The sequence below is a fragment of the Perna viridis genome, chromosome 9 (assembly GCF_037379345.1).
Source record: "Perna viridis isolate PV_CMFRI_1.1 ecotype Kerala chromosome 9, ASM3737934v1, whole genome shotgun sequence".
NCBI lineage: Eukaryota > Metazoa > Mollusca > Bivalvia > Mytilida > Mytilidae > Perna > Perna viridis.
Window position 1 is genome coordinate 10837448 of NC_142453.1, and position 24344 is coordinate 10861791.

Consider the following 24344-nt stretch of genomic DNA (forward strand, 5'->3'; position numbering starts at 1 on the left):
ATGTTACAAATATAACCGATGTTAATCTTGTATGTTTTGGACTTTTCTTCTACGTAGATGAGGCAATTTGAAGTAGTCTAATTTAGCCCAGCAAAAATACTTTTCAATGTTCTTACTCAGTTGTCGGGGAGTTTAAAGTCTTGTACATGTACCAAATAGTATCTAAAATTCGTCAGGTGTTATGATATGTAATTGTATGGATTTTTTCACATAATTCCTCTCAAAATATACTTTTACTGTCAGGATCAATTCATTAGATTTCTACTTTCATTCTACCTGCGATCTCCTTTTCTAATAACATCGTTCAACAACAAAATAAAAAAATACGAACAGAGAACTGAAAAAAAAAAACAAACAAGCAAACAAACAAACAAAACACTGCAAACGTAGCAAACAAAACAAAAACGTGACACCCTTTCCCCACAAAAAAATCATTTATCACAGACCAGGCCAAGGGATTAACTATAGTTAATGTAATTACATCTAGTTCTGTGCATTTATTCGGCATTGTAGCATTTTGCTGTGACAATTTCATTTACAATAATAAACAGTTTTAAGAGGAGCTATGAAAGAAAAAGATATTTATTAATTGTGGACGTCCGAGAAAGCACCTACCCGCTCTGTGATAAAAATAACCCAGTGGGCGGAGATTCCCTTTTGTCACGTGATATTACTGTAAACTCTTTGATGCATGCCGCCATAACCTTTACAATTGTGAAAATATTGGAGTTGAATAGTTGTAAAGTTTTTCATTTTTCTTCATTTTACGTATTTTACTTTCAGTGCTTGGGATTTAACATCTGAAATATGTCTCGGCGAAAGAAGGAAAGGATTTCAAGATGATATTTTGGAGTTTGTTGTTCATGCATTTTCTCTTGTCCTTCGTTTTATGCAATGTAAAAGAAAAAGCTGTATTGGAAATAGTTATGCACAAAATAACAAAGAATGGAGAATATAAAGTCGAAAAAGAGAAAATAGTTGGACATTTCAGTGCAGCAGGGTCAACGGTTAGCGCAGAGGGCGACATACTTCAGGTAAGGGTTGTACCTGTCTTAATTGTGTATTCCCCTCTCTTCACCTGGTGTATATTTCGGCGTGTTGATTTCACCGCGTACTGTTATTTTTGCTTTGAGGATGTTGTTTATCTTCTTATATCAGGTTAATTACGGGTTTGTCTTGTTATTGCGGAAACAGATTGATCAAAGAAGTGATGTGTATTGAGATTTTAATTAGGCAGGTGTGCATTGTTTACTATAAACACGTGCCTATTTTACTACTTGCCCCAGGCTACATTTCAGTAATAATTGTTATGTAAATTTGAGTAATTAATTATAATGACCCTTTACAGCTTTTTCTTGAACAAGACGAACATTTAAAGTAAACACTTTTTGTTTGAATTTTTTAAATTGTTGAATTTTTCTTCTGAAATAACGGATTTCTCAGATAATAATTTTTTTTCAAATTTACTCTTTCACATTACTTTAAAAACATTAAATATTTATTGACAATGTAAACCTGAAAGAGGTTGAAAATAGGATTTCAGTGTCTGGTAAAAACGATATGGGCCAGTTTAATGAAAATTTTATGGAGAAGTTTTTCTTTCTGATTCATCGTGAACATGTATTAATGCACCTTTCTTGTATAATACATGTATACTGTACATTTGGTATTAATTCATTAATCAGTTCATTTTTTCATAAAAGTAAATGTATATCCATAAATTTGAAGCATTTAAAGTAGAAAGATGTTAAAAAATTGAACAAGATAAAGATATATAAAATGTTGAAACAGTAGTAAAATCTGTTATAAAATTATTTGACAAAAGCACTATTTATTTTACTATGTCAATATTAATACATCATTCTGTCCAACTTTATGAGTTATAGGTTTTGACACCATAAAACTTTATGGTTATTTCATTTACGTGTATATAGTCATTGTACTGGCCCTAGTACTCTACAGATTTTATTTTAAGTTTACAGCAATTGAAAATAGTTATACCTTCTAACCATGCCAGATATTGGTTAATGTTTTGAATTTGGGCGACAGAATTCTGAAAAAGTGGCATTGTTCAAAGATCATTGATTTTGCACTGTTTACAGACTCAGATACATGTACATGTACAGTACAGTACTTATAAGGGGTAAAAAATATTGAATTTTAGTAGAAATTAAAATTCTGTATTATTTATACACCTAAATCTACACATATATAAAGACTACAGTTAATATATGCAATGTTTTTAAACAATCTGAGCTTAAGTGCTGATGGGCGATGTATTGACGGAGGTTTTTTTTACTTCTGCTTAAAAACTGATCAAAAGCTACATGGTAAATATACTTTCATGTACACTGTTGAAGGACAGAAAATTGACAAAATAGTGAAAGTTCTGCTAAATTATTCACTTATGTGTCTAATTCTCTGAAATCCCACATCATTTAAAATCTTTAAAAGTCTTTCATTTAAAACTGACCAAATTCTTACTGGAAAATTGAATAGGGACAAAAATGGGGCAATTTTAAAGTGATATAAAAGATTTTACGATACAAAGTTCATAACCCAAGACTTCGTTAAATGGTTTATCATATCAGTAATGTACACCTTCCCCTATCTTTGTATATGATTAAATGTCTTTGATGTAAGATTAGAGATTTGTGTATACAAAATCTCTCCCGGGCTTGTACCAAATCGTTCAATGCGTTACCAAGTCTTAATGCATATTTTCATACATATTTATTTCTTATTGTACTGACAGTTTTTAATGTCTAAGTTATGTGCTGATTAAACCTTTTACATGTTAGACTTTTACAAATCACAATAAAAGTCACACTGTGTGACACAGAAATGTTCTGTTAATGGGCATTTTTTATTGTCAGAATTAATATTGAATTATTCCAATCAAGCTTTTTTTGGGTAACTGGCATGATCTGATTTTTCTACAAGTTTAATTAAAAATTGTGCATAAGTACAGTGTAGAATTTTCTCTATTGACATTTTACATGTACAATGTACATGTACATTTTGTTGGTGAAATATACTTTTTAAGAATTTCATGTAATTTACATGCACATGTACATGTACAAGAATCTCAAGTTGGTGTGCATGTATAGAAATGATGGTTATAAATATTTATGTACATAATAGAAAATTACCAGTATTTGAATCTATTGACAATTTTGAGAAAATAACAAAATGTCAAGAGGGAATGAGAAGGGACATAATGATGCACTGGAAACTCAACTGACGGGGATTGAATTTCAGAATTTTTTCCACCAGACAAAATTATCAAATAATGAAAATTTACACTTGCTTTTTTTGGGCTATTTCTGGACTTTCCTATATGACACTAGCAAATTTCAGCAACTGGAAAGAATTTCAACTTGCATTAAACAGGTATTTCCCCTTAAATTTGATCACTAACTGACAAAGGAAATGATAGTCAAGATATGAATGGACCTACATGAAATTGAAATATTCAGGTAATATACACATTCTTGTTATGCAGTAAAAGTACTTTTATTTGTGGGCACCAATTTTTGTGGGTTAGGGAAACATCAGTTTGTAGATTCTTGAATTAGTGGCTTTAACAACTCTATCATTCAAATGAATGTGAAATATTCTTTTTGTTTAGGAACCAAATTTTATGGTTTACCAAATCCACGAAATCATGAAAATTTGTACCCAAGAACAATACTGTCACAGTATTGCTTCATGTATCTGTATGTTCTCTTCTATATTTTCTTATTTTTGGATAATTTATAAGATAGTTCAGACCACTCAAGTTTAGTTCAGACCACCTGAATTACCAAGTGTTTTCTTGTAAAAAAATTTTGTTTTGTCTCTTGTTCGGTGGCTAGAAGCTATAGAAAAAGATCCAACTACATTGTACATTTAAATAACTTTTCTGGTATTCAATGACAAAGGAAGAGGTTGTATAAATTACTAGTTGATCAGCCTTGTACCTTCTATGTTCAGCATTTTTACAAACGGTGCATGGAGGTGTGTTAGTTGACAAAACCAGGTTGAATCTATGCAGTTACCTATCTAAGTGAAGGTTGAGAAGGGTTGGATCCCCACCGTATGTTAGAATTTTAATTTTAATGTTAATTTTGTGCAAAAATGAGCAAATAATACCCTAGAACCCCTCTGGATTTGGATCCCCTCTTATATAATATCTGGATTTTAAAGGCCCCTTTAATGAATAAATGGATTTGAATCCCCTCTTTTATGAATACCTGAATTTTAATCTCCCCTTTTATAAATATCCCAATTCAAGTCTCCCCTTTTATAAATATCTGGATGTATATATATATATATATATATATATATATATATATATTTGGATTTTAATCTCTCCTTTTGTAAATATCTGGATTTGAATCTCTCCTTTTATAAATATGTGGATTTGAATCTGCCCTCTTACACATTGTAGATATCCATTATTCATTGTATATATCCACTACCATAATTTAACAAGTTCTTCTGGCCAATGGGCAATGGAAGAGTAATCAAGGGAACCAAGGTTATAGTGGTAATCAAAAGAATGTAATCCAGGGACAAAGACCAGACATGGAAAACAGACATACACAACAAAGAACATATAGTAACTAAAATCATACATACAATGTAACAAAAGTAAATGAGCAACTCGGACTCCACTAAAAACTGGGAGCATGGACCAGGTACACCAAGTATCTAGCTTCAGATTCCCATGGTTTGTGCACATACTGTACCATTTTGAAGTTATCAGTTAAATCAGCCATTAATTATTAAAAGTCAAGGCTGAGGTGATACATTGGTCAATAGCTTTGAACTTTAAATGGCCACTTTAAAATTGTCTGGGGCATCTTAACCCTGCATCACATTTTACAAACTGCTTTGGGCATCTACATTGTCATTTGCTGTTAGTCCTAAAAATATTGGAATTTGCTGTATATGAACATGTTCATGCATAATGTACATGCATAGTGTACATTTATATGTAGGTTTTTTACATGTGCATGTACATTGCATTTAGATATCAAATTACAGGTGCAAATATATAAAGGTATATAACACTTGTACATCTTATTTACATGTGCATTGTTTGTACATGTACATGCATGTCTGTTCATCTGTACATTCAGGTAGTTTATGAAAGAAAATTTTAAAAAGTACTGCCCAACCACATCTTTTCAGGCTTTAAAGTAACAAATACATGAATATGTACTATACATGCTGATCAAGAACGTGTGTAATGCTTTATGAGTTATGGCCCTTTTCTAACAACAAATATTTATATATTGCGACATCTACTGTATTCTAGTCGTTTTGTCAAGATAAAAAAAGTTAACTCTTATTAGATCATTTTGATATACATGTAGAACTTTATATAGAATTTGAAACAGAGCTTTGGAAAACAGCCTGTATAATGGTGATCCAAAGTCTAAATTTCTGACACTTCTCTTAAATTGTAAATACAAATACATATAGGTATAGGACTTTTAACTGTATTTATTGATACATTTGTATAAATTTGACGAGGTCTAAAGTTTTCTTTAGGTTCACCATTCATTTGAAACTTGAGAAAGTTCATGTCTTTCCACATTTGGAGGTGAATTTGGACCCCTGTGTAAATTGGATTTTACTATTCTCTTTACACATGCATGTATAAACATTACAAGAGGCAGTAAAATTTTCTGCATATATTCATGTATTTTAAGTTATATATTATACTTGTACATACATGTAAGATAAAAATTGAACCCCCATCAAAACAGTTAAGAGAGTAACATTGAACATTAAACTTCATAACACAGAATGTAGCAGCACAGCAATTTATGTGTCTTATAATTACATCCCATAACAAAGTATAGTGTCAATTTCAGTGGAATATTTGCATGTAATTGACTTCAGAAACATAAATATTGCCTTTTCTTCTCAAATACGAGTACATGTATCTGATTCATGTAAATGAGTTCATATATGGTTGAGATTACAAGCATTCTTATACATATTAATTTGCATGATGGATTTATAATTATGGATAATTTAAATTAGAATAACACAGGCTGTCTTGTGAACGTTACCCATCAAAATTTTGCAAATTTTATTCCAACTTCCTCAAAATATTGAGTACCTTTACAAGCCTATGTTTATGTGATGCTTAAAGAAAATGTTAGTTAAACAATTTTGAAAATATGTTTATAATTACATGAAATACATGTACATGTAAATAAATGTGAATGAAGAATTTAAAGGATGACATTTTTGCATCAATCCCAAATTTTACCCCAAATGAATATTTTGTAAGCATAATTTTGCAAATGTAAATTAGACATACATATACAAGTGTATGATTATAGATGTTACATAATTAATACATGTAGTTGTAGCCTGAAAATAACATTGTTCATTTATAATACAAAGTACAGAGAAATAAAGATAACTTATTTTTTTTATTTAATGACTCTATCTCCATGGTGCATAATGGAATCATATTTTTGAACATTTTATTTCCCCCGAAACTCATTATTATACATTTGTACTGAGGACTACTCAGCTACTACTCAGCGTGCTCTTAGAGATTCAATTAAATTAACTCTTCACCTAGAATTTCCTAATCTTCTCCAAGTCTTAAGTACCACTCAAAATAAGATTCAGACACTGCCTATGTTAGAGGTTGTTCATGGTGTAGAAAAACCCAGTGAACAATGTTTTGTATTTTTTTTACATAAATAAAGTCTCATTGTTTGTTTGGATCTGCATTGTTTTTTTTTATAAAACCATGCAGACATCTCCCACTTAAATCAATCAAAACAAGAATAGTAATTCTTGTAAACTGCCAATTTCATACACAAAATGTATAATTTTTATCTTTAAAGTGCAACTACCCAATGCTAATCTAAGGCCTTCTATGAGGTCTGTAACAGTTTCTATGACTATGGTGGATTTTTGACATGCCTGAATCACCTCCTGCCAGATGTTTATAAAGAGTGCTTCTAAACAGTTAGACAAGCGGATATTATAATCATAATTTTCATTTTATTTCATGTAATTCTTCCCGTTTATTCAATGACCTTCTACAAAAAGGAAGAATGCACAGAAGGTATACATAAGTAGGATTTGTAATGAATTGTTATGCCAAGTTTCATGTAAAATTATTGTTTTTACTGTAATCAGTTTATATTCACAACAGTTCTAGGCTAATGGGTTTGTTCTCCACATCTCAATTGCTTGAAATGGTGAGTGCAGTTTTCCTTTTATATAATCTTTTTTTTTTAGGGGCGGATCCAAATACTTTGTGAAAAGAGGGAATTCCAGAAGGGTTCTTGGAAAAAAGGGTAGAAATGCAGGCAATTACTTGCTCATTTATGTCCAGTTAACAAAATTTTCCAACGAAGTTTTGTGGGGGGATCAACACACCTAGAACCTCCTGTTCCACCATGGGGTGGTATAAATATGTATTTATTCTGTAAACATGTGACGGTGATGGATATGAGTGTGTGTGACTGAGTAATTACCTATTAGATCATTAGACTTTAAATCATAAGTCATATTGTTCTGATTTCATATGTCAGAACTTCCAATGGATAAAAGAATTATGTTCCCTTCCTTCAATACTATGAAGTCGATCTTTTGTTTGTTGTTTTCAATTACATGTGTCATGGTTTCTCATAATTTTGTTACTCTTTGAGTAGACTTCATAGATTTCAATACAATCTATCATTTTCTATGTTTGTGGTCTGTCTTTTTCTTGCTGTTCCAGCATATTGGCTTCAGTACAAGCAGACCATTCAATCAAGGTTAAATATATGGGACAATAAACTTGCAGTCTTATTTCGGAATTCACATTTTATACATATTTATTCAAAAATTTTCTCGTATGGCCGCCTCTTGCAGACCCCCTTGGTGTGCATAAAAATATATAAGTCTAGGAATTATTTTTAGATCTGATAGGATCGAAATACTGGAATTATACAAAATTATACTGAAGGGCTTAATATTTGGCTGTTGTTTGTTTAGTGTGGCTGTCTTTTCATCTTTCCCTTTAAACTTTAGATCAAGTGTTTGCCTTTTTTTAAGCCAGGTCAAGTCAAACTTTATCCAGTATTTAAGTTTACCAACATGATAATGCAATATACAAAAACATTTTGGTGTTGGTATAATATCAAGGAAAAATTGGACCCGGTATGTGCTGCATCAATGATATAACCTCCCACTGGGATAAAGACGTGGCCCATTTGTTTACATGACTTTGATCAACAAAAGAAGGACTCATATTTAGAATATAATGACTCTTCTTGAAATAGATTTGGTATCAATTTCATATCTGTATATATCATATTTTGAGGAGATACTGCAACCAAGTTTATCGCCTCCAATTCCTTATGTAAACATGATAACATTCTAGTGATAGGCGTCTTTGTTCGTAAAATGTTTCCCAACCCTAGACGAGCATCTTCGTCAACTTGCATTCAAGTATCTCCTTGAACATCACAAGACTCTCGAACTAATGTTTGTACACATGGTCAAATACGTTTTTTTAAATTTGCTTATCTAAATTCTGCTTTGTCATTCTCCTCCCATATACTGCCCTTAGAAATGGAATTAAGCAAAGCTTTATTCATTTTTAACATTTACATTATGTTAATATGTGATCCTTGTAGGGTTTATAAGCAGATTTTTTTTACCAATACCATGTAGAGTTACTGAATGAATGTCGAAAGTAGGACATTTGATCAAAATATCTCTTATTTGATCTGTTTGTGCGGTAAGGATTAGCTGATCATACATGCATGTACCTGATACATGTATGTGCATTGAAGCTGTTAATTAATTTCAACAAGTTGACGATGTTTAACATGGGAAGTGAATTGAAGAATGCTTAATTTCCATATTATGCTTTTATTTGGTATAACGGTGCATAATTGCATTGAATGCTTTGATGTACTTCAATTGAAGCTGTAAAATACAGTGGGAATATATGTACTTTCTTTGCTAGTGTGCTCGCCTTGACTGTGGAGGTCGTGGATAAGGTCCCCAGCCAGGTCATTCCAAAGTCTTTTATCATAAATACTCAAATTTAGTACTTTACAGTCTTTAAACCAATCCATGCAACTATTTTAAAGATTGAAAGAATGCTTATGGATGGAGAACTGATGACCAGTGACCGATCTGATCACAGTTTTGTTATGTAAAATGACTGATGATCAGTTCATGTAAAATTCAGAATTTTAATTGAATCAAAGAATGTGCCGTGTTGAATTTACTTTGTGCTTAAAATAATAAATCAACATTTTGTATTCCATTAAAGATAGTAAATTTAAAAGACAAGTAAATTACTTTATGTCTGAATTCATATAATTTTGCAAATTTGTATAAAAATCAAAAAACTGAAACAAATAGATCTAAAATATATGAATGGATCATCAGTCATGTGATGTAAAAAGAAAGTGATCACCACTTTAACGGATTGGTTTCATAGATCGGTGACTGATCCCAAACTGATTGGTGATCAGTGAACGATCGCGATTATAGTTACATGGATTGGTTCAGGTACTGTAGCACTACTCTGCTAAACTTGACATATAGGAGAAGTGATGACTGTTTTGTTTAGACTGAATAGGGTTATATATCCTACTGTTGGCTGCTGCTTCTGCCAGGTGTGTTGGGCTTGTGCAAACAGAGTATACAAGGGAACCAAGATTTTAATGGAAATCAAAAGAATGTAATCCAGGGACAAAGACCAGGTAGGGAAAACAGATACACACAACAAGGAACATAAAATAACCAAAATAGTACATACAAGGCAACCAAAAAAAAAGAGCAACTCAGACTCCACTGAAAAAAAGGAACATGGACCAAGTGTACTGGTAGGGTAGAGATGAAATACCTGCCATAGGATGTTAAACTATAATTCAATCAGTTTTGCATATATACGTTTGTTTGTGAGGTTTAGAAAATGGAATAATTTTTGTGAGGTCTTCCAATGGCAGCTACAATTTGAAAGTACTATCTATATTGTTAGAGATAAAGGCTTCTGAAAAATTTTGTCTGCAGGGCAACTTTTGGCAAAATGTTATACTGTAACCCTTCATGAGTAGCATATTGCTGAAGGTAATTCTGTGCTTACAAAATCTACATAGAGAGCAGACATGGATTGGCTATATTATGTTTTATTTATAAGCCTAACAATGCCTTAAGGACAGTTGTCACCTCAACATTAAAAACCTCTTGACCAAGATAGGAAAAAAGACCTACCTTTACTAAATTAGATTGACCGACTTTCAGCCACTGTGTCTAGATCATAGATGCCCTAAAGATTAGTAAAATTCCTGAATGACTATCCTAATTCTTTTTTACATACTATACTGCAATTTATACTGTATAATCCTCTTGGAAAAGACAAAAATAGTCTGTGTCATATTTTTCTTTTCTCCTTAATTTTAGCCACTGTGTACTCTGGTTGTAAATACCTTCCTTAACAGTGTTGATAAAATTTAAACAAATGATTGTGGATTGCCAATTATACATTTATAGGGTACATGTATTTCTAGTGACGTCTGTTGTTACCAGTAGAAGATAGCCTTTTACTGGCCAAATGCTAATTGAGCTAGAATGTAGGTAAAAGGCCCATTTAAATTTGTAGGACATTAGCCACTATTTTTTCTGTGCTTTTATTCACAGAAAAATCTTGGATTGTCTGATTTTTACTTTTCCTCAATTTTTCTAGGTTGTATAACTATGTTCTAGTTTTGAGTAGCCGCGGATGAATATTTACATGTAACAATATATTTCAAATGCAGTTCCTGTATAATGCATGTACATTTGAACGTAAATATCTTTGTTCACTGAAGGGTTTGACCAAATTCCAACTACAGTGTACCAATTCAACAACTTCACTACTCTGACCTATGATGGTAATGCTGTTCGTGATCAAGACTTGATTTTTCATGCTCACCGATTTTTATTTCACCCATGAATGAACAGAATTCAAATTGTATTATTAATATGATTCAAATACCTTTTCATCTCTGCTGTTTTCTGCAAACTATCGTTTTATTCAAATCCCTCATTTTCGTTTCATTTGCTAACATAAATCATTTTAATGTAGATTTGGTCGCGATCAGGATTTATAGAAGTTTGAATGTTATTAATCCCTCGTTTAGGTTTGTTCAAGAATGGCTATGTTAGCAATTTTAGTGTGTGAAAACACAAAGTTGAAAATTCTCTAGCTTTTGCAAAGAGTTGTTTTTGTTGCCATGAAAGAAAGATGGATGGAGGTTGTATACAATGCATAGCATGATAGTTTGTTACCATGATTTTTATATTGTGACTTTTGTATATATTTACTTTGAAGCATGACCCACTTAAAAATTTTCAAATGAAAGATAAAGAAGAAAAGCAGCATTTAGTCCTTTGTGACTTCCACAGATGCATTATTTTGGCTCAAGAAAATATAAAATGTCTGTTTTCTACTACCTTATGTACCCAATTATTGTTTGTGCCTACCCAAAACATTTTATGGCCATCTTGGCTCAAGCACCATTCAAATCTAGATTGTTTCCCCATTAATTTGATGTAAGATATTAAAAAAAAAAAATAATTTCCCAACCTACCTACCATATTTCTTTTCTTGTTGGTAACAGGAAACAAGACTATTCTTTGTTTTGGCCTTATATGTCTGTAAATGGAGTTTGGATGAGTTATAAAGGTGACATATTTGTCACATATACATGCGTGGGAGTTACGTGAAGCATTGGAGTTATTTCACACTAAAATATACTTAAGCAATCCCATAATTCCTTCATCATTTTACATGTACCTGCATGTAGTTAGCACTACATGTATATAATTATGCTATTGCAGATGACATATTTACATTTGCATGGAAGATTTTTAAAGGGGAAGGCTTGTGATAGCGCCAAATCCACCACATTTTTTTTGGGCCTGTCCCAAGTCAGGAAATTCTGACCTCTGTATGGCTTTCTTTCATTTTCACCGTTAGTTTAATTTTATGTTACTTGAATATAAAGGGGCAACTATTTCACAGTACCTGTGTATAATGATGTTTTGGGGCCAGCTGAAGCCTTCCCTGTGGTATAAGGGTTTCCTCATCATTCATTCAGGACCAATGGGTGGCCTTGGGCAGACATTTTCATCCCAATGGATTGTTCTCTTTGACATAAACACCATACATATTATTGTTAAACCTCTATACAAACATGAGAAACAGGGATTACTTTTAAGTGCAAGTGTTAGTAAGTATCAGGCAAAATTGGAAAAATCAAAATTCCACCGATCTGACAATCTAATATAACTCAAGGGTACTTTCTCCATATGAAAAGATCATTACTTGATCTCTGCATCACTGGCTTTGTTCAGAAATTTTTCAATAGAATATTAGAAAAATGAGGTTTTTGACAGTGTTATCTGCTCTTTAAATGTTAATTTTCAGTGCATTTCAATGAAATTATAGCTCAATTTGCCAAAACGATACAGAAAATATTGTCTTTTTTCCATGATTCTGTTGTTGCAAATAGCCAATTTACACTATCAAAATGATGGTTTTTTTTTCATACCATGTTTCACCCACTGCCTGATTTTTACTGTTACTTAAGATGGTTATAGTTATTTGAATTGGTGACTGTGGAACACTAATATATTTCATACATGTGCATGTACAACTGTTCTATTAATACTCATAATTTGTAAAAATATGTGCCTTGAACTGGCAATTGGATAAGTATCTGAGGTACTCTTTGATGTTATAAATGCAGTAAATTAAAGAAGAGAGAATGCAACATAAATATCTAACCTTTACCTCATAGACAGATGTCAGACGATTTATCGACTGGGACCTTTTTAGCCGATTAATGTTGAAATCATTTAGTTAACTATGCAATAAAAACACCTCTTCATTTCTCAATTCGTTTGATGTCGCGCTAGGACGTTTGAATATTAAGTTGTCAGCTTGCTGCGGAATTGATTTGTAGAAATGAGTATTTAGAGAAATTGGTATGCTTTTGTACACAGAGATTAAATAATACTTAACAAATAGAAATGGGATCAAAGAAGTAAATATTCAATATTTCTTTTGTATCGAGAGGCCTGAATCTGTAATACACATAAATGGCTTCGTTTGATGTCTGCATACTAGATATGTTCCAGCTTAAGTATGTGAGAAGGACTAGACTCTCTAGTAATGTCACTCTAATTTATTCTCACAGATATTTTATTTTACGCTTCACAATACATGTATTAATTATAATTCAATTCCTTTGTCTTTCATTACTTACATTGGGTTTAACATTTAATTCATGGTAAAAGGACTGATTTTTTTTTCGCCCAAAATTTTACAAAAATAAATGTCTGCCAAAATCAGTTGGTTAACAGTTTATACATGTACATGTAGCCATGAAACAAATGTTTTCTATACTATAAACCAACATATTTTTGCAAGTGATTTCTTCTTGATGATTTCATGAAATTAAATCTGTGTGAAAATGTTGGCAAAAAATGATTTTCCTTGTGAAAATATATATATTTTTATTTATATTTACAAAAATATGTTGTCGAGAACTTGCGCTTCACTTTGTATTCAGGGAATAAAGTACAAGTAAATTGTTTTACAGCAGGCCTGTGGCTTATTTTCAATTTAAAAAAGGCAAATATTATGTATTTTAGTGGTTCATTCACTAATGATACAGTCTGTTTTTTGTTTGTTTTTTTTTATAGCAAGACATTTGAGGAACCTTTCCCTCTATGTCTACTGAATTTTTAAAAATGTAGATGTTTTTAAACAAGATATGAAGTTTTGGAAAGTTATCAAAACATCAAAGAGTGAAAAGGTTGATGATTTATCTGTCAAAAAGATTAATGTCTACCACACAAGGAGTACCAAATATAGAAAAAAAGTATGTTAAAAATGACGAACTGAAAGTGTATCAGTATAGACATTGTAGTGTTCACAAATCTCATCATAACCTGTCTCAACTGAATGTGTTAGCTTTAGACAGGTGATTGATTTAACAAGGTACAAGTTAATTTAAACCTCAATAAATGTCTGGTTTAGACAGGTTTTTGGTTTATTCGGTGATTGGTTTAGTCAGGTCTTCAGTTTATTCAGGTTTGGTTTACCTAGATGTTCAGTTTATTCAGGGTTTTGGTTTAGACTGATTTTCATTTTATTCAGGGTTTGCTTCAGTCAGGTTTTACTGTATATTAACCCGTTGCTATGGCCACTTCCAAGGAGAGAATACATGCCCACAATTCAGACTTTCATTTAACATGCTTAAAGACCATTAAGCATTCACGAAATTCCAGGAAGCAAATAATAATTATCAACACATGGCTGTACATACTTGTATGAATAAAGACAAATGGACTTCCTTTCTCCTGGTTGTTCTTTGACTTTAAAGGTTTATTTTATATTTGTATGTTTTTTGGGGGGAGAGGTCTTTTGTTTTTGTTTTTTCTGTCACCATTTTCTATTTATCCAGTTTTGTTTTTTCTTTACTTTCAATTATATCTATTAAATACTGCCAAAATCATGTTTCTCTAAAAAAAAAATTTGGGGGAAAATTTTGTCTTTGTAGTAATGCCTTTCTGGTTTGTTTTTTCCCTTGATTAATTCTTTTTCAAGTGCATTTTGTTACTTATTGATTACTTGTTGGTAATTTCCACAATAGGCTTCTCTGGACTCTCCATTAGCTGACTGAATAATATGTTTTGATGTGCAGTTAAAACAACAACATTGTAGTCAAGAATTTTATTGGTTTTAGTTTCATGACTTTATTTAATCCTAGGAATAGAACTTACAGAGAAAAAAGGGTCATCATAAACTTAGTCTGAATTTTGAGGCAGTTACCAGTTATGGAATGATTAAATGACTAAGTGTGAATGAGGAACATGCAGTGCTCATTGCTGTTAACATGTACATGTATGTCAAATAAATTATATTCTATGTATTAGGTATTTGAACATTTGGTGAACATTCTCTTGATGAGGCAATAAGTCATTGTCAACAGGCATTGTATGAATACAGATTTCTTTAAAAGAGAAGACATGAATCAGTCAAAAATATAATTAGTGCAATTAGAACATATTAAATTTTCTTTATATTATCTGGCACATTTCCAAATGAAATGTGCACTTTTGAGTTTAAAAAAAAATAACAAATGCTGCATGCAACAATTTTCTGTAATTTGTGTCAGCCTGTTTGTCTGTTTTTGGCAAGTGGACACTATTTTTAGAAAAGTAAGGGGAGGCTAACGGAAATGTGTTTTATAACTACTACCAAATGTATGGTATATTTGGATGTTGTTTAAGACAGGTACTAATATTCATTTGTTTTTTGTTTTTTTTTCATGCCCTCATATCTTCTTGTGGGATACAGTATATTAGGGTGTCGTACTGTCCATCTGTTAGTCTATCTATCTTTTTCTTTATCCAATTATTCTTCCATACATTTCTTAGCTTCACAAATCTATGTAAGAATCTGGAAAATTGAGAAAAATCTGAAACATTCATCGTGAACAAATCTGGCATTAATATCACTTCACTCATAGAAGTCTTCTTTATATCTTGATCTCTGTACCACTAAACTTTTGACACTTTTCATTAGGACGTTATGGAATTGAGGTTTTTGACGGAGTTATCTGTTCTTAAAATGTTCATTTGCTGAGCATTTTAATGAAATTTATAACTCCTTGTACAAAAATGATTTGGAAAATCTTTTGATTTTTCCTTGATTCTAATGGTACACAAAGTCAAATTGCAATGTCAAAGCTATGACTTGTTTGCACGATTCTTACAGAGACTGACACTTCATTAGAGAAGACTTAATTAAATCTTATTGAATGTCTATATTTTCTGAGGAAAAACATTAACTTGCTGTTTTTAGTCAACATCTTTCAGACATTATTAATATTATAATTTTTTTTTTTTTTGGGAAAGTTCAATGCCTTTTAGTAATTACTGTTATGCGATTTAATTATTGCAATTTATCTATAAAAACTGATATCTATTACGATAAAAACATCATAATAAATTAACAGTACTTTGAATATCTGTTGAACCACTGTCTCTAACTAGCTATGAAAGTAAACATTGTATGTCTAGGGAGACTTATAAACTACGAAAACATATTTACTTTTATGATTACGGGAGCTGAAGTAGAGTGTTTGATTTTTTACCGTTATCTGTATGTGCTAACCTCCGAGTTGTGATACTGTTGCAGTATTTTGAAATTTGTATTTACTCGCCCTTGACTTTGTTTGAATAGAACGTTAATAGTATTTTAAACGCACGATTTATTAAAAAGCGGGAGTGACGACTTCAATTGATTTTTTTTCTTGTATCTGCGCTTTACATATCATTAGCAAACCTTGATAAATATGTACTTCATGCTCTATTGAAACAAGATTCAGTCGTGGTGTAATCTGTTCTCTAGATTGGAAATAAGCTTTTTTTTTTCAGAAAAAGGATCAGAGTGTAAAAATTGAAAACCAAACACACTTTTTAAAGGAACTACTTTTGCTATTTTAACGACAGTCTAGTCTTTTGACTTATATATATGGTCATGTGACTATTCCTTAAGTTTTAATCCATGTTTATCTTAAAAATCGGTCTTGTTTAATTTTGATATAGGGACTCGTTGTCAATTGCTGTGCTATCTTTTATCAAGTTTTCATTACTTTTTGAGTGTTTGCAAAGTTCATAGAGATCAAGGATTCACAAACCTAATTTATATAATCATGATAATTATGAGCTCAGGGTGGGAAAGAGAATTGAAAACGTTTTTTGTCCCACGTTTCCTGACATAAAGAAATCTTGTAATTATTTTTGTCGAGGAATGTAAAAAATCTTCTTCATTAAAAGTGTTCAGTATTGTTGTTCATTGGACCACCTGGGATATTGTCTCGTAACTTGAAAGAAACCTTACTTATAGCAATTATGAGAGGATTTGGACCAGTTTCAAATCATGTATATTGCTTAAACTCTCTTTCTGAAATTGCATGTACTTACACAATGAAGAGTCCCCACTTTTCATGACATCAGCGAAATGTATTCCTGATTGTAAAGTGAATGCATACAGTTGAAAAAAAAATTTTGAAAAGATTATTATTTTTATGTACATGATCCTAATGGCAAGTTTGCTTGTACTGCATCTTCATATTAGCAGTCCTTTTCTTTAAAATTCTCAACTAGCCTGAATAATAGAGGACTGTATAGGATTCAACTAGCCCAAATTAATTTTTACTGGCCCTGGGCTTCGGGCTAGTGGCTGAAGGCAAGCACTGTATTAGTCCATCTTGCTTGAGGTTATAGTTGTTATACCAAGTTAGCTTGTACTGCCATCTCCATGTCTGGCTTGAGGTTATAGTTGTTATACCAAGTTAGCTTGTACTGCCATCTCCATGTCTGGCTTGAGGTTATAGTTGCAATACCAAATTAGCTTGTACTGCCATCTCCATAATAGTTGTCTGGCTTGAGGTCATAGTTGTAATACAAAGCTTGTACTGCCATACTATTTGAAGTTTAAAAAATTCACTTTGCTTTACTTGAATTATTTTTTTTCTCACAGAGGAGATATTTGCATCGTATGGGTATTGATTGTGCTTAGTGGATACTTTATCAATGAGGCCATACTTTGAAGGAGTTAATGAGCAATGATTTTTTTAAGTAGTTTCTGAGAATGAAAATGAGATCCAGGGTTACTTTTGATTGATGGACATATAATCTTTGAATAACCATTACTTTTATAGAAAGATGACAAGATACAACCATACTGATAGAGCTGATGATGTCCATTTGAAGTAGTAGTCAGTTTTCCTGTAGTACATGTACACTGCTGTCAACACAAATTTTAATTTCTCCAATCTCCATAGTGGAGATACTGAGTGGAGTCACAGTGTCTCCACTCTCCATAGTGGAGTCACCATTTCAAAAATTATGTGTAGTTTACTACTCCTGTCTTTATATCAAGGTATATTTAATGGTTATAGCAGTTCAATAACATTTCTCAGTTATGAACAGAAAAGAATATTGAAAAGCAATTGAGAATTGGAGCACTTTTATCCTAGTTTTACTTTGGTGGAGTCACAGTGGAGGACATGAGTGACTCTGCTGTGAAGAGTAGAGAAATTAAAATTTTGGTTGACGGTAGTGTACTTGTTTTTGTTATGTGGCAATAAGATTCATAGGATATCTAAGTTTTCAATAGGTTACGTTTCACACAGAATTTATTTCAGGCAGAACCAGGTATACATTTTGTTCCAAGTTTGTCATCCATAATGTTTATTTTACCTAACTGGCATAATATTGCATTGGTAGAAAAGAAAGCTGACCTAACATGACAGATTTTGCTAAAATGGTGTATCTTTATAGCATGTTTGATTGTAAAACTTTCATTTCATTCATAGATTTAAACGTGCATACTTGTACAAAGTTGTTCATTGATAAATTGTGAATTAAAATTTAGAACTGGTTGAGAGTGTGCCATTTATTGTGTTAAGATAAGCCTATTTGATTGGATGACTTGGTTGCTGGGTAAGGTGGTTAGACCAATGATATGCTTTGTAACATGGAGGTGATAGGTAACTTGTAGCCAAACATAAGTGATAACCCTATCACAAGATTTTTTGTTTACATTACAAAGAACTCATTAATCATAAAGTTTGCCTAAGACTGATGAGGTCATATAGGGTCACGAGTCATGACCTCTTCCTCTTTCCATTCTGTTGAAAGAGACTGCTTCACTGTGTACATGAAAGTTGATAAACTTCAATGTACCAGTACCAACTGTTAATTGAACAAATTTTATGAGGATGGAAAAATAGTAGATTAAATTCTGCACATATATGTGAATTGCAGTTAATATCCCAGAAAAGCATGTAACAATAATCAGAAAATGTAGAAGTAAGTTACCACCAAAAATTGGTTGGTTATCAAAATAACCTACATTTTAGTGAAAAGGGAAGCCTGATGAAATTATTTCTAGCCTACTTATTGACCTGAAATTTGCAAAGAATGTTGTCACAAATTAAGGTGGGTTTCATTTCCTGTGACCTACTTCTGTTATTATTATAAGAAAAGACAAGAAAGGTGTGTTTGATTTCTTGCGACTTACTTTTATTTCTATTATTATAAAAAAAAGACAAAAAAAAAGAATTGATATAGTATTGATTCAAATATCCCCCCCATTTCTGACTTTCATGCATCAAGCATCCTTAATTCAGACATTGAGGGTGAGGGGTTGGATGTTTGTGGTTTTACAAATGTGTTATCTAATATACAAATACAAATAAAAGATAATGTGTTGACTTAAATTGATAATAGTACCATTTTTAATGAATATGTGATAAAATTGTATGGGAATGTTTAAAGTAGGTCAATATACTTCTGCTGCCATTTACCCATTGTTTGTTTCTCATGAAAAAAGACTAATTATACAAGTATTCAAGATGTGAATGAATTAAAACTATATGGTGAAGATGTAGAATATCTTTTTTTAACTTTTATAATGAAGAAATATCTATTAAAAGCTGAGCACCAAACACAATTCTGCTTCTGGCTAGTTATCTACACCAAACTTGAATTTTCACTGGTGTAATCTTAAGCTTATGAATCAGAAAAAGACACTTTTGAGTAAAAAGCAACAAATTTGGATTGTTCGATTTTTGACAAAATCGAGTAAAGGGATTCAATATAATGTCTTTTACTTTAATACATTTGTGTACCTGTGTATCTATCAACTCTAAATCTACCAAGTCAAGGATATGATGAAGATACACTGATGTGGAGCATCATCAATAGAATTCATTCATAAATTTACCCACATACTACCTTGAATTTTCTTCAAAAACCTCTCATTATTATCAGTAAAAGTGTTAAATGGCCCATTTGAATAATCAAAATTGTGTTACGGAAATTTAATTTAGAAGGTTGGCACCATCAGTTTATGGCCAGGGTAAAATTTGACAGTCTCATCTTACTATTTGTCCCGTCAACCAAAACACAATGTTAATAACGTATCGATTCATGAATGGACCTTGTTTATCTTCTTACGATTAGTCTACAGTGAAGGAATCAGCTAGAAAGAGATAATCGTCAGTAAACTTAAAATGGAAATTAAATGTCGTTGCTTTCTTACGTTCTACTTCAATAACAGGCCGATCGGATGGGGAATCTTTGAATCAGAAACTTCTTTCACCGTTTTATGGGATGTAAATGAGTAATTTGTAACGATTGAACGATTTTTGTAGCTTTTTTTGTAATGAACTTCATGTTCAACTATAAATAGGGATTAAAATAATCCAAGCACATCTTTCCACTATTTACACTCTTTGAAAGTTTACTGTGAAGTGACAATTTATTACTTGAAAATTTTAATTTAACAATTTATGTAAGTATACCCCATTTATAGTATGAGAATCTTAAACATTTATTAATCTTTGTGGCTTGCAAGCTTTTCAATATGTTAGGATTTTTTTTAACCCTTTTTATTCAAAAAAATTTTGTGGTTTTCATTGAAGATGAATGAGAAATCTTTACATCAGACCCACCCTGAAGTAATGTTTGTCAGTGTCATTAGATGTACATGTGTAGATTTTTCTGTTCCAAATTTGATACAAGGACTTTTAGTGTGGAAGGTCCTGCACTTTTCCAAGTTTCAAATTCATGGTCCACATGAGGAAAAGTCCGAAATAAAATGTTAATGAAAAAGGTCGAAGGTCGCGCACGGACAGACTAATATCTATATATACATTTGTAGGTAAAGTCAGAGGTAAAAGCTTGAATGTTTAAGGTTACCCTACCTATCCTATTTTTACTGCCTACCCTAGCACTTTTTATCAGTATTTTTTTACTAAATGCCACTAAACTAACATTATTTTAGTTGAGCAATAGCTATTAAAGAAATCCTCCCATAAGTATCTATTTAAAATAATTTTGATAAAATAAAATTAATTTCACCTACCTATCCCCCCTATTTTTTCATCCAGTATACCTTTATACAGACATATACAGACATATACACACTTCAAAGTATGGATACATGAAACTTTCTGTTGACTACTGACCCACTTTTTTATGCTCTAAGTACCCCAGTATAACACCTCCTTTCTCTATTGTTCCTTTGCATGTTTTAAATGTGCCATCTTCTATCATGAAAAATGAAAATGGAATTGTCATCTTATGATGTAAGAATTAATTCACTGAAGAAATGGCTTACAGAAAGATATATAACCATGCTCAAACACTTTTGGACTCACAGCAACACAAGAAGTGTTTGTACAATTGTATCCCCAACATAAAAATGTTTACCAATTATGATACTGAAATTTTTAAATATATTATTTAAGGAGGTAGACCTAGGGTAAGGGACCAATGAAATCAATGATATGTTTGCATCATATTCATTTTCATCAAAGCGTATCAAGCTTTCATTTGAAATAGAATAAAATCAATCCAAGTTACTTTGATGCTTAGAAGAGATTAATGTAAAATGTTTTACACAAACGTTCCAATGATTTGTAAGAGTCTGAATTTGTCTGGAAGCCTGTTTAAACCAGACACTTTTTTAAATCCCTTGTACATCAATTGAAATGTATTTTTAACCTTGGTAAACTGAAAACCTGTCTAAATCAAACCAATTTCAGAGCTGGAAAAGGGTTTGTTATAGACAATTTTCATTGCACAAGACAAAAAAAATGTTTGATTCTTCCTACCCTTCCTACTATATTTTTTTATGCCTTGCCTAAGCATTTTATGACCTTTTTGGCTCGAACACTGTTAAAACTGCTGTCTAGATTGTTTCCACATCAACTCAGTGTAAAATGCTTTTTGAAAAATGAAACAATTTCCTACGTACCTACCCTATTTTTTTCTTGCTGGTATTTTTTTGGCCTAAGAACAATATTGACTACAGTCAGGTTTTCTTTATACAATGTATTTGTTATACAAAGAAATAATATTGTTATGTTTTTATTGAATTATTTTGTTCAATGCTTAAGTGGTATCCAATTTTTTCACCAAATATTTGACAAAATGAACATTAAAGGGTATAGAAGGTATTGTATATTTGAACTTCTATTTATTTTCTAGATCTATAATTAGACAAGAATAGGTGGCTTGTATTAAATATCATTGGGACAATTTATTATGTGGGGATTTCAACTTTAGTCCCTTATTGAACAACCTGTGTTAGTAATGAAATAATTTAAAAGTCCTAGGGTAATTTAGTTGTACAAAAACACTGATAAATTGACACTTTAGTCTAAATAAACAGTTGTTGACATTGGTGGTATCGGAATGCTTTAACATTTTTGTTAATTCATAAATTTTATGTTCAAACTGAAGTTATCTTCCCCTGTATTTGCCCCGTGGAGATGTTGGAACATTAAATCTTTTATTTGACAGGGTCTTGACACAGTAGCTTACTGTTAAATAAAAGGAATGGATGGGTACCTTTGATATAAATACTGTAATTTATGAATAACTAGTTACTGTGCTATTGCAGTAGTTGTGTCCTTAAATATCTTAAAATATTTTAACAGTGTTCCAAGTAAATGTCATTGTAGAATGGGCTTGTCTTGAGTATTTTGAACATTCAAAGTTTGTGTTGTTATATTTTGGTAAGCAATTTATCTATTAGGCCTCCATGTCTAGAACTTTTTCTTCTATGGAAAGATTTAGTTTATGACTTTGGTCAGTCACATGCACAAATCAAGTGTTAAATTGGTTACAATGCTCGTTTGCTATTCTCCACTTCTAGTTTTTAAAAATATATCAGTACAATCTAGACTGACTGACATTTATATGGAATGCCATAGATGACTGACACAATGTAATGTTGTGCAGTGAAATTAACAGTTGAAACTTCATGATGTTGAGTCCAACTTATTATAAAGATGGTTAGCTGAATCAATTTAAGATATGTTATGTTAACACAATTTGTAAACTCATCGGTCACTAATAAATGACAGTTACGGCATTCCATACATTTGACAGTGAATGGTTTGATCTCTTCAAGCAGGTATATAGCTAACACAGGTTGAAATGCATTAGGATGAAGGGATACTTTCGAGAAGTTTTGCCATTATTTTTTACGGAGTTAGAATGGCATGTTCCATTTTTCATTTGGAGTAAAATTGGGTGTACTAACTAAGTTACAGCTCTTACAAGAAAGTTGAGGAAGGTATTTGCCATGTTCTTTTAAAAAACAGTTCTCACTATGAAGTTACTTATCTTGCCATGTTCTTCAGAAGAACAGCTCTCACTAGGAAGTTACTAGTCCTTGCCATGTTCTTCTTTAGAAGTTCTCACTAGGAAGTTTCTAGTTCTTGCAATCTTCTTCAGGAGAAGTTCTTACTTGGATGTTACTAGTACTTGCCATGTACTTCAGAAGAACAGTTATCACTAGAAAGTTACTAGTACTTGCCATGTTCTTCTGAAGAACAGCTCTTACTAGTAAGTTACAAGTACTTGCCATGTTCTTCAGAAGAACAGTTATCACTAGAAAGTTACTAGTACTTGCCATGTACTTCAGAAGAACAGTTATCACTAGAAAGTTACAAGTACTTGCCATGTTCTTCTGAAGAACAGCTCTTACTAGTAAGTTACTAGTACTTGCCGTGTTCTTCAGAAGAACAGTTATCACTAGAAAGTTACTAGTACTTGCCATGTACTTCAGAAGAACAGTTATCACTAGAAAGTTACTAGTACTTGCCATGTTCTTCTGAAGAACAGCTCTTACTAGTAAGTTACAAGTACTTGCCATGTTCTTCTGAAGAACAGTTATCACTAGAAAGTTACTAGTACTTGCCATGTTCTTCAGAAGAACAGTTCTTACTAGGTAGTTATTATTACTGAACACTTCTTTCATGAAAAAGCATAATCAAACTTAATGATATGATTGTATCCACATCTCACACTTAGGATTTGAACAAATATTTTAACATAATATTTGTTTCAAAATTGACATGTACTGCTACATGTATGTGTCATAATAAATTGATATGAATTGTGCAAGGTTAAATTTTGATTTGTATGTAAATTACAATAAGTTTGATTTTCTCTATGTGTGGGTTTTTTTCTTGTTAAAACATTAGGTTTGACTTCTTTTTGAAGTCAGATAGCAGTAAGTGCAAGAGGTTGATGGACGAATTGTTACTGAAAAAAAAGATCTAGAGATTCAAAAGCCTGCACTCACATATTTGGTCACTGGATGACATGTTGGAGTGCGTGTGTATTATGGCAAAATCAGAGTTTGGTAAACTTTCAATAAGATTTAGGAGTTAGAATTGATCATTTACTGATGATGGATTTCTTCCCATTCAGAAATTTATGAAAAATAACAA

The 24344-nt window shown here is 31.8% G+C and overlaps 1 protein-coding gene across 1 annotated transcript in view; it reads left to right on the top strand.

Moving 5' to 3' along the window:
- The first annotated feature begins 674 nt into the window (after positions 1-674).
- The window catches only part of LOC148606670 (uncharacterized), a 65356-nt gene continuing 41686 nt past the window's right edge, over positions 675-24344 (top strand). Inside the window, exon 1 of the mRNA XM_088544459.1 lies at positions 675-1034. Within this exon, the coding sequence (XP_088400585.1) occupies positions 840-1034 (195 nt within the window). The 5' untranslated portion in view covers positions 675-839. The remainder of the gene's footprint in view (positions 1035-24344) is intronic.